General features: G+C 45.4%; 1 protein-coding gene across 1 annotated transcript in view; it reads left to right on the forward strand.

Annotated features, from left to right (window-relative positions):
- The window catches only part of LOC124712144 (TWiK family of potassium channels protein 18), a 1,284,422-nt gene that overhangs the window by 1,176,023 nt on the left and 95,712 nt on the right, over positions 1-12,687 (forward strand). The window contains exons 7-8 of the mRNA XM_047242441.1: positions 133-434; positions 6,149-6,439. Coding sequence (XP_047098397.1) covers positions 133-434; positions 6,149-6,434 — 588 coding nt within the window. The 3' untranslated portion in view covers positions 6,435-6,439. The remainder of the gene's footprint in view (positions 1-132; positions 435-6,148; positions 6,440-12,687) is intronic.

Below are 12,687 nucleotides of genomic sequence, written 5' to 3' on the forward strand. Positions count from 1 at the left end.
AAAGTTTTAGATCACTGTTCCAAAAAAGTTTATTAAAATAGTTTGTAATTTTATTGATTTGTGTTCCTATACGATCACGAGTTTAATATGCTCAGAATTGGATTCCGCCTGATGCCTTTCTCTGATGTGCAGAGGTCGTCATCGGCTCCAGCGTCCTTCCAGGAGTTCCAGATGGAGCGCCGGGCGCCCCCGATGCGCCGTTCGTTGGGCCAGCGACCCCTGGGAACGGGGGCGGAAGTGGGGGTGGGCGTGGGTGGCCTGCGCGACCTCGACGGCGGCGGCGGCGCCTTCTCGGAAGACGGCGTCGTCTCCGACCCAGAGGCCGACGAGGACCTCGACGACTCCGCTGACGAGGACTCCACCAGCAGCACGTCCAGCTACGACCCGCAGTCCGTCACCGTGCCCGTCACCCTCTGCCTGGCCATCATGGTGGGGTGAGTCTGCTGAAATCAACGACGACAGGGCTCAAGTTTCTGGTACCGATTTGTTTGTAATCTGCTTCTCATCCTCTCTTCCAAGGAGCAAGGCGGACACTTTTAGATGCGACCCTCTAGAGCATTGCCAGTCAAACTGCGGTCCGCGGACGGAATATGGTCCGTATCAAGAATTCGTACGGCCCCCTTTTCTCAGCCTTATTTTTTTATACGAGTAATATGCATGTAGCAACTAGGCCAACACTCGAATCCACTAAGTCAACTAACGTTAAGAGCTTCTTAACAGCGTAGCTTTCCTGTTCAGTAAAAAAAAAAAAAAAGTTTGGCATTAGTGTATTTGACTGTGAGCTATGTAAAGTAGGCCACTTATCTCAGGGGTAGAGGGAAAAGTAGCATGACCACTGCTGGGTTAGGGGATGTGAGAAGAGGAATGTTTCATTGTTTATCTTGTAGTACCGATAGTTCACGGGTGTGTGCTACTCGTACCGATCACCTACTATGGTACAAATTTCGAACAGGCGTAACATGAATTCGTGAATACGCATTATAGAGACGGTCATCTTCAAATGTGGTACATAGTTGTAGGAAAGGTTATGAAAAAAGTTAACGCTGTTGTAATTTCTTGGCCCCAGAAAATTATCTAATGAATTTATGTTCCGCCTAAGATCAAATCAAGAACTTTCTCAACGATTTGAAAATATCACTACCACAATGAAGAAAAGAAGACTGTCTTTCTATGGACATATTAAAAGGATAGAGAGGCTCGCCCACAAGATTCCTCTCTTCCAGGTTAACAGGAAGACAGAAGTTCCATGGGCGAAAGAAGTACACTGGGATATAGGAGAATGCGAGATCACGGCAGAAGAAATTGTGAACAGGCAGATGGGTAGGAAAAACGTTGACGAGGTGAAGGATTTCTTCGAGGAGAAAACGAGGAAGAAGAGAGTATTCTCGGTAGAAGAACGTGCACGAGTGAGCCAACGGAAGAAGAAGTACTGGGGAAAGAGGAAGGAAGAGAAATTTAGAAAGTGAGGGAAGTTGTGTAAACGTGGCCAGTAGATGGCTATAACGAAAATAAATAAATAAATAATAGTACGCTATGAGCAGAAGAAAATTACATTAAAACTTTTAGTTACCATTTGTAATGATATCTCATTTTGCATAATGTAATTAAATGTATATACTGTTACTGTTGTTAATCAATTAACCACACAGTCACGCAGGCAACACAACAAAATTTCTTTAGACAACTACAGTGTCACAATGTTACCGTCGCTGAGCGTGGCAGCAATTTCAAACCGATAACAGTCGACATGAAGTGTTCCGAATGCTACAGTCTTTAGACGATCAGAACTTCGCTCTTAATGTAGCTAGTGTATTAGGATCTCATATCATACTAATGTAGTTACCAATTAATAATAAAGTCGGCGCGAGGTGCCGCTCTACATTGTCAATACTGGCTTTTCAGCAAACATGATTGACAACCACCTCATCAGAGAGTCATGGATATTTGCAGCGAGTGTGCAAAAACCTCTGGGAAGCTCCGACTCTTACGATGGCGCTATAACCGCCTTAGAGGGCACCGGAGGAGATCAGGTGTGTTCAAACTGCTAATTGCCTAATTCGCTCCGATACTTTACTCTCTAAAAGGCTTCCAGCTCTGAGCACAATGCAACACTTAACATCTGAGGTCATTAGTCCCCTAAGACTTAGAACTACTTAAACCTAAGTAATCTAAGGACATCACGAACATCCATGCCCGAGGCATGATTCGAACCTGCGACCGTAGCGGTCGCGCGGTTCCAGACTGAAGCGTCTAGAACCACTCGGCCACACTGGCCGGCACGTGTTATATAGTTCAGCTTTCCGTCCCCCTAGATGCTATCACATCGCTGAAGAGATAAAGAATCATGTGCACATGTGAAGAATAATGGATAGATATGTCAGACAGCAAGATGCAGCTAGTAATCAACAATGCGACTGTAACGTACCTCCTTCCAGACATGCAATAGACATGAGCTCTTCTCATTCGTCTTCTCATAGGACACAGCTCTAAGACACATGGTTTCTTTCTCCAGCGAGAGGAACCTGCAACATGTGGTGGCTGTGGTGTACATATTACAGTGCGGCACCTTTTGAGTGAACCTCTTTGACTTTCAGGCAAGAAAACAAAGATTAATTTATCTAGAGAGACTAGTTTACCCCCTAATGTGCCCTCTATTTTAGATTATCAATGTGACACGGCTTTTAGGATTCTGTGAAATATTCGACTTGCCCCCTAAACCATTTACGACTTTTTAATGTGTTAATTTCAGAGGGGCTAGCTCATTCCTTTTTTTAAGAGTGATAAAGGAGCCACGTATCGTTGTTTTGTTGTTTCAGCTGCGTTCTTGTATTACGTGTGTTATACGAGAGCATGCTTTAAACTAAAGCCTCCGAATTTATTATTCTGTTCTCAATATCGGCTGAGGTATTACACGCCATAGATATTACTCGGTCAAATTTCATGCTTCGCTGACGCAAGTTGCATCTCTCTGCCGATAGAGGGCTCCGAATTGTAGCGTGTAACGTGGCGGTGCGTGACGTAACTAGGCCGATGAGTGAGAAACAGCGTGCTGTAATCGAGACTGTAACTGCAGAAAACGTGCCTCCAATTGAAATGCATAGAAGAATTAAAAATGAGTAAGATGATGATTGTGTCGACGTGAGTAATGCGCGACGTTGAGTTGTTCGTGCTGGTAATGAAGCAAACGGTGGTTCTAAACTCAACGCATGTGAGAGAGAGCTCAGATATTTCGAAAATAAAAGAATATCTGCGAGGACTTCACTTTGATATGATGAAGCGATGCAAGCCGAGCTGAGGTAATTGGTCCGTGAACAAAGTGAAACATTCCACGCGGACGGTATCAAAACACTGGTCTTTCGTTGGGAGAAATGTGAATATGTTGGGAAACAATAGGAACACATGCAGAAAAAAGACGTAGAATGTTAATAACATTTGCTTTATTTAAAAAGATTCAAGAGTTTTTACATAAAAAAATGTGGAGCCATTACTTTTAAGCAGACCTTCGTTATAGAACGTTTGACATGCATCCGGAAAGCAAGCACATTAACGTGCCGCTTCTGGGATTCGGGAAGACGAGCATGCACCTGATCGAATCCACCTCTCTGATAAACGAGGACTGGTGAGCCGACAAGTCTGGACGTCGCTTCTAGGCGATTTCCTACAACCTACTAGGAAAATATAATGTTTTTAATCATGTCTCGCCTTAGACATACGTTACGAAAACGTTTTGAGATGCTTCTGACGCTTGCACACGAGATTTAGGTTAGACGCAGGCAGCTGGGGTACACAGATTCCATCCCATGTGGAGTGCTGCAGTCAGTGAGGACATCCTGGCCACCAACTGCCTTGTTGTTGTTGTTGTTGTCTTCAGTCCTGAGGCTGGTTTGATGCAGCTCTCCATGCTACTCTATCCTGTGCAAGCTTTTTCATCTCCCAGTACCTACTGCAACCTACATCCTTCTGAATCTGCTTAGTGTATTCATCTCTTGGTCTCCCTCTACGATTTTTACCCTCCACGCTGCCCTCCAATACTAAATTGGTGATCCCTTGATGCCTCAGAACATGTCCTACCAACCGATCCCTTCTTCTGGTCAAGTTGTGCCACAAACTTCTCTTCTCCCCAATCCTATTCAACACCTCCTCATTAGTTATGTGATCTACCCATCTAATCTGCAGCGTACTTCTGTAGCACCACATTTCGAAAGCTTCTATTCTCTTCTTGTCCAAACTATTTATCGTCCATGTTTCACTTCCATACATGGCTACACTCCATACGAATACTTTCAGAAATGACGTCCTGACACTTAAATCAATACTCGATGTTAACAAATTTCTCTTCTTCAGAAACGCTTTCCTTGCCATTGCCAGCCTACATTTTATATCCTCTCTACTTCGACCATCATCAGTTATTTTGCTCCCCAAATAGCAAAACTCCTTTACTACTTTAAGTGCCTCATTTCCTAATCTAATTCCCTCAGCATCACCCGACTTAATTAGACTACATTCCATTATCCTTGTTTTGCTTTTGTTGATGTTCATCTTATATCTTCCTTTCAAGACACTGTCCATTCCATTCAACGGCTCTTCCAAGTCCTTTGCTGTCTCTGACAGAATTACAATGTTATCGGCGAACCTCAAAGTTTTTATTTCTTCTCCATGAATTTTAATACCTACTCCGAATTTTTCTTTTGTTTCCTTTACTGCTTGCTCAGTATACAGATTGCCTTGTCATTCCCAAAACCCGTGTATTAATTGCTGCCCCGTAGAGAAACAGGATAGGGCAAAGAGGAAGAAGAAGACAAGAAGAAGAAGCAGAAGAAGAAGAAGATGATGAAGAACATAACGTCTCACCGAATTTGCAATACCTTACGGGGGGTAGGACGTCAAACGGGCCGACTTGGAGCAGGAGAGGCATCACAGGACATTTTAATTTCCAGTGTCTATACTTTTACAGATAAATTCATAAAACTTTGTCAGAATCTCCAGGAAGGATTCAGGATTCGCATTCATTGCAGTGGATGTTCGAAAACATAACAAAACAATTTTTTTATGTGCGAAATTTCATCATTTTTTTACTTACTAATGGCTGCATTTGTTGCTATAGGTACACTTTTCTTCATAAGTTAGAGAGATTCTTCGATGAATTTTGCACAGCATACATACCATACTTACAGTTGTATGAAACTCTAGAATTTATTTAATTTATGAAAAAATGGTTCAAATGGCTCTGAACACTATGGGACTCAACTGTTGAGGTCATAAGTCCCCTAGAACTTAGAACTACTTAAACCTAACTAACCTAAGGACAACACACACATTCATGCCCGAGGCAGGATTCGAACTTGCGACCGTAGCGGTCGCGCGGTTCCAGACTGTAGCGCCAGAACCGCTCGGCCATCAGCGGCCGGCTAATTTATGAAAAAACGAATGATCTGTCGTATTTTAAACTTCATGTTTAGATAAAACACTAATTTTGTAGTTAATTATCTCAATTTTTACCACAGTTCTTAATAGATTTGGAAAATTCTGGAGTTTCATACACCTTTAAGTATGGTTTGTATGCTGTGCAAAATTCATCGAACCATCTCTCTTACTTATGAAGAAAAGTGTACCTATAGCAACAAATGCTGCCATTAGTAAGTGAAAAAAATGATGAAATTTCACGTGTACAAAAACTTACTTCGTTATGTTTTCGAACTTCCACTGCTATGAGTGTGAATTCTGAATGCTTCCTGGTCATGCTGACAAAGTTTTATGAATTTATTTGTAGAAGTATAGACACTGGAAATTAAAATCTCCTGTGATGCCTCTCCTGCTCCAACTCGGCCCTTTTGACGTCCTACCCCCCTTAGAAGATGCCTGGTAGTGTGACTTTGAGTGTCAACGTGGAAGATATTGGGACAGTTCAGCTTCTTTTTAGATAAGACTTTCGTGTATCTTTTATTTTTTTGAAACGATTTAGATTTTTTAGCCATTATAGCTACATACATTTCAGCTTATTTTAGTAAGGGGCTGACTGTCGTTCAGAGCCCATTCACTCACACACACACACACACACACACACGCACAATTTTACGTGTGACCAGTAACTTCGTCAGACAGGTGTCGTGGCTGAACCGGCGCTTGACCGCTGGCCGCCGTGTTGCAGGTATGTGTGCGGGGGCGCCTTCCTGTTCTCGGAGTGGGAGTCGTGGGACTTCCTGGACGGCTCGTACTTCTGCTTCATCAGCCTGAGCACCATCGGCTTCGGCGACATCGTGCCCGGCGACAAGATCTACAGCGAGGGCATCGAGCTGAGCTTCATCTTCTGCAGCATGTACCTGATGCTCGGCATGGCGCTCATCGCCATGTGCTTCAACCTCATGCAGGAGGAGGTCGTTCACAAGATCCGCTCGTGCGCGCGCTCCGTGCGCAACTGCTTCGGCTGCCGGTGACACAGGTGTGTAGCACGCGACACCTTTCTTTCTTCCGCTTGTGCCTGTTTCCTGCAGTGTGGCAGAGTCGGCATGGTTAATCAGATTTGGCAATTTTAGTGTAAGGGGTGGCCGGATGCCCTTTCTGCCGCCACCCCGTACCTCCCGGGACAGAATTAGTGCACCCCAACTGTCTGCGACTAGTGTAATCCATGAAATAGTACGAAATTGTTCAAGTGACTGCGATCCGTGTAACTGAGGCGGAATGTGGGGACCAGCCCGGTATTCATCTAGGGGGATGTGGAAAACCACATCCAGGCCAACCGGCACGCGACCGTCGTCGTTAATCCGCCGAGCGGATTCGAACCGGGGCCTACGCGCCTACCAGATTCGAGAAAGCTGCGCATTGGCGCTCTCGGCTAACCTGGTGGGTCTGTAGCACGTGACACCGCCGGCGGTTTTTTCCGTACAGCACCAACATTGAATTTAGCCACTAATTAAGGTTGGTGTCCATGTAGCATATGTAACACATGCTACGTTCCCCGCGCTGATGCGTGTCCTGAAGCCACGCTCCCGAACTTTTCATTGAAAAAATTAACCTTAGCAGATTCTGAATCTATTATATTGAAAATAATAGTGTGTTTATAGAATACAGACGTCGTAATTCTGCTTCATTGAAGCACATTTTACGTACACTGAGGTGGCAAGTATCATGGGATAGCGATACGTATATACCGGGTGATCAAAAAGTCAGCATAAATTTGAAAACTGAATAAATCACGGAATAATGTAGATAGAGAGGTACAAATTGACACACATGCTTGGAATGACATGGCGTTTTATTAGAACCAAAGATATACAAAATTTCAAAAAGAGTCCGACAGATGGCGCTTCATCTGATCAGAGTAGCAATAATTAGCATAACAAAGAACACAAAGCAAAGATGACGTTCTTTACAGGAAATGCTCAATATGTTTACCGTCATTCCTCAACAATAGCTGTAGTCGAGGAATAATGTTGTGAACAGCACTGTAAAGCATGTCCGGAGTTATGATGAGGCATTGGCGTCGGATGTTGTCTTTCAGCATCCCTAGAGTTTTCGGTCAATCACGATACACTTGCGACTTCAGGTAATCCCAAAGCCAATAATCGCACGGACTGAGGTCTGCGGACCTGGGAGGCCAAGCAGGACGAAAGTGGCGGCTGAGCACACGATCATAACCAAACGATGCACGCAAGAGATCTTTCACGCGTCTAGCAATACTTTTTTTTTTGGTCTAGTAAAACCCCATGTCATTCCAACCATGTGTGCCTATGTCTACCTCTCTATCTACATTATTCCGTGGTTTATTAAATTTTCAAATTTGTACTGACTTTTTGATCACCCGGTACATACACAGACGGTAATAGTATCGCATACACAAGGTAGTAAAGGGCAGTGCATCAGTGGAGTTGCCGCTTGTATTCAGGTGATCCATGTGAAAATGTCTACGCCGTGATTATGGCCGCAAGACGGAAATTAACAGCCTTTGAAAGTGGAATTGTAGTTGGATGTACATCTGCATTTATACTCCGCAAGCCACCCAACGGTGTGTGCCACTGTCATTACCTCCCTTTCCTGTTCCAGTCGCGTATGGTTCGCGGGAAGAACGACTGTCTGAAAGCCTCCGTGCGCGCTCTAATCTCTCTAATTTTACATTCGTGATCTCCTCGGGAGGTATAAGTAGGGGGAAGCAATATATTCGATACCTCATCCAGAAACGCACCCTCTCGAAACCTGGCGAGCAAGCTACACCGCGATGCAGAGCGCCTCTCTTGCAGAGTCTGCCACTTGAGTTTATTAAACATCTCCGTAACGCTATCACGGTTACCAAATAACCCTGTGACGAAACGCGCCGCTCTTCTTTGGATCTTCTCTATCTCCTCCGTCAGACCGATCTGGTACGGATCCCACACTGATGAGCAATACTCAAGTATAGGTCGAACGAGTGTTTTGTAAGCCACCTCCTTTGTTGACGGACTACATTTTCTAAGCACTCTCCCAATGAATCTCAACCTGGTACCCGCCTTACCAACAATTAATTTTATATGATCATTCCACTTCAAATCGTTCCGCACGCATACTCCCAGATATTTTACAGAAATAACTGCTACCAGTGTTTGTTCCGCTATCATATAATCATACAATAAAGGATCCTTCTTTCTATGAATTCGCAATACATTACATTTGTCTATGTTAAGGGTCAGTTGCCACTCCCTGCACCAAGTGCCTTTCCGCTGCAGATCTTCCTGCATTTCGCTACAATTTTCTAATGCTGCAACTTCTCTGTATACTACAGCATCATCCGCGAAAAGCCGCATGGAACTTCCGACACTATCTACTAGGTCATTTATATATATTGTGAAAAGCAATGCTCCCATAACACTCCCCTGTGGCACGCCAGAGGTTACTTTAACGTCTGTAGACGTCTCTCCATTGATAACAACATGCTGTGTTCTGTTTGCTAAAAACTCTTCAATCCAGCCACACAGCTGGTCTGATATTCCGTAGGCTCTTACTTTGTTTATCAGGCGACAGTGCGGAACTGTATCGAACGCCTTCCGGAAGTCAAGAAAAATAGCATCTATCTGGGAGCCTGTATCTAATATTTTCTGGGTCTCATGAACAAATAAAGCGAGTTGGGTCTCACACGATCGCTGTTTCCGGAATCCATGTTGATTCCTACATAGTAGATTCTGGGTTTCCAAAAACGACATGATACTCGAGCAAAAAACATGTTCTAAAATTCTACAACAGATCGACGTCAGAGATATAGGTCTATAGTTTTCGCATCTGCTCGACGACCCTTCTTGAAGACTGGGACTATCTGTGCTCTTTTCCAATCATTTGGAACCCTCCGTTCCTCTAGAGACTTGCGGTACACGGCTGTTAGAAGGGGGGCAAGTTCTTTCGCGTACTCTGTGTAGAATCGAATTGGTATCCCGTCAGGTCCAGTGGACTTTCCTCTGTTGAGTGATTAAAGTTGCTTTTCTATTCCTTGGACACTTATTTCGATTTCAGACATTTTTTCATTTGTGCGAGGATTTAGAGAAGGAACTGCAGTGCGGTCTTCCTCTGTGAAACAGCTTTGGAAAAAGGTGCTTAGTATTTCAGCTTTACGCGTGTCATCCTCTGTTTCAATGCCATCATCATCCCGTAGTGTCTGGATATGCTGTTTCGAGCCACTTACTGATTTAACGTAAGACCAGAACTTCCTAGGATTTTCTGTCAAGTCGGTACATAGAGTTTTACTTTCGAATTCAATGAACGCTTCATGCATAGCCCTCCTTACGCTAACTTTGACATCGTTTAGCTTCTGTTTGTCTGAGAGGTTTTGGCTGCGTTTAAACTTGGAGTGGAGCTCTCTTTGCTTTCGCAGTGGTTTCCTAACTTTGTTGTTGTACCACGGTGGGTTTTTCCCGTCCCTCACAGTTTGACTCGGCACGTACCTGTCTAAAACGCATTTTACGATTGCCTTGAACTTTTTCCATAAACACTCAACATTGTCAGTGTCGCAACAGAAATTTTCGTTTTGATCTGTTAGGTAGTCTGAAATCTGCCTTCTATTACTCTTGCTAAACAGATAAACCTTCCTCCCTTTTTTATATTCCTATTAACTTCCATATTCAGGGATGCTGCAACGGCCTTATGATCACTGATTCCCTGTTCTGTACATACAGAGTCGAAAAGTTTGGGTCTGTTTGTTATCAGTAGGTCCAAGATGTTATCTCCACGAGTCGGTTCTCTGTTTAATTGCTCGAGGTAATTTTCGGATAGTGCACTCAGTATAATGTCACTCGATGCTCTGTCCCTACCACCCGTCCTAAGCATCTGAGTGTCCCAGTCTATATCTGGTAAATTGAAATCTCCACCTAAGACTATAACATGCTGAGAAAATTTATGTGAAATGTATTCCAAATTTTCTCTCAGTTGTTCTGCTGAGTCGGGAGGTCGGTAAAAGGAGCCAATTATTAACCTAGTTCGGTTGTTGAGTGTAACCTCCACCCATAATAATTCACAGGAACTATCCACTTCTACTTCACTACAGGATAAACTACTACTAACAGCGACGAACACTCCACCACCGGTTGCATGCAATCTATCCTTTCTAAACACCGTCTGTACCTTTGTAAAAATTTCGGCAGAATTTATCTCTGGCTTAAGCCAGCTTTCTGTACCTATAACGATTTCAGCTTCGGTGCTTTCTATCAGCGCTTGAAGTTCTGGTACTTTACCAACGCAGCTTCGACAGTTGACAATTACAATACCGATTGCTGCTTGGTCCCCGCATGTCCTGACTTTGCCCCGCACCCGTTGAGGCTCTTGCCCTTTCTGTACTTGCCCAAGGCCATCTAACCTAAAAAACCGTCCAGCCCACGCCACACAACCCCTGCTACCCGTGTAGCCGCTTGTTGCGTGTAGTGGACTCCTGACCTATCCAGCGGAATCCGAAACCCCACCACCCTATGGCGCAAGTCGAGGAATCTGTAGCCCACACGGTCGCAGAACCGTCTCAGCCTCTGATTCAGACCCTCCACTCGGCTCTGTACCCAAGGTCCGCAGTCAGTCCTGTCGACGATGCTGCAGATGGTGAGCTCTGCTTTCATCCCACTAGCGAGACTGGCAGTCTTCACCAAATCAGATAGCCGCCGGAAGCCAGAGAGTATTTCCTCCGATCCATAGCGACACACATCATTGGTGCCGACATGAGCGACCACCTGCAGATGGGTGCACCCTGTACCCTTCATGGTATCCGGAAGGACCCTTTCCACATCTGGAATGACTCCCCCCGGTATGCACACGGAGTGCACATTGGTTTTCTTCCCCTCTCTTGCTGCTATTTCCCTAAGGGGCCCCATTACGCGCCTGACGTTGGAGCTCCCAACTACCAGTAAGCCCACCCTCTGCGACTGCTCGGATCTTGCAGACTGAGGGGCAACCTCTGGAACAGGACAAGCAGCCATGTCAGGCCGAAGATCAGTATCAGCCTGAGACAGAGCCTGAAACCGGTTCGTCAGACAAACTGGAGAGGCTTTCCGTTCAGCCCTCCGGAATGTCTTTCGCCCCCTGCCACGCCTTGAGACGACCTCCCACTCTACCACAGGTGAGGGATCAGCCTCAATGCGGGCAGTATCCCGGGCAACCACAGTCGTAGTCCGATCAGGGGATGCGTGGGACGAGCTGGCCGTCCCCGACAAACCCCCATCCGGACCCCCACAGTGATGCCCATTGGCAACAGCCTCAAGCTGTGTGACCGAAGCCAACACTGCCTGAAGCTGGGAGCGAAGGGATGCCAACTCAGCCTGCATCCGAACACAGCAGTTGCAGTCCCTATCCATGCTAAAAACTGTTTTGCAAAGAACGTCTGAACTAATCTACAGAGAGCGCAAACAAATAAACAAAATTTAAACGGTTATTAAAATACAAGATTGCCTAGTAAATGCAGTAATGCTGCTACTTGCGCACTGCTGACACTGCTCGGCGGCGGAAGGAGACTACGCAAATTTACACTATTCAGGTACTAAAACGCGATGCTACACTCTCAAATACTATAATACGCCCGAAATTTATGAATTAAACAATGCAAGTACCAAAAACACGCAAAGAAATTAAGAATTAAACTATGTAACAAATGAGTGAGCTAGGAGTATACGACTTGCTGCTGCAGCTGCTTATCCAACGGCGGCAGGAACGCAAGGGACGTTCCATCTCGGTGATCGTCAGCGGATTCAATACTTCGAGATCCACTGAGTCAAGAGTGTGCCGAGAACACGACCTTTCCACCATTACCTCCCACCACGGGCTAAGCAGTGGCCGACAGCGTTAACTTAATGACCGAGAGCAGCGGCGTTTCCGTGGAGTTGTCAGTGTTAAGAGAGAGGCAATAACAGCAGTAATCAATGTGGGACGTAATCTGGTTGAGTGCGGCGAAATCTGGCGTTAACGGGCTATGGCTGCAGACGACCGACGCGTGTACCTTTGCCAATGCCGGCCGCGGTGGTCTAGCGGTTCTAGGCGCTCAGTCCGGAACCGCGCGACTGCTACGGTCGCAGGTTCGAATCCTGCCTCGGGCATGGATGCGTGTGATGTCCTTAGGTTAGTTAGGTTTAAGTAGTTCTAAGTTCTAGGGGACTGATGATCACAGATGTTGAGTCCCATAGTGCTCAGAGCCTGTGGCAATAGCACGACGTCGCCTGCAGCACCTCACCTGGGCTCGTGAGAACATCGGTTGGA

The sequence above is a fragment of the Schistocerca piceifrons genome, chromosome 8 (assembly GCF_021461385.2).
Source record: "Schistocerca piceifrons isolate TAMUIC-IGC-003096 chromosome 8, iqSchPice1.1, whole genome shotgun sequence".
In the NCBI taxonomy this organism is placed as follows: domain Eukaryota; kingdom Metazoa; phylum Arthropoda; class Insecta; order Orthoptera; family Acrididae; genus Schistocerca; species Schistocerca piceifrons.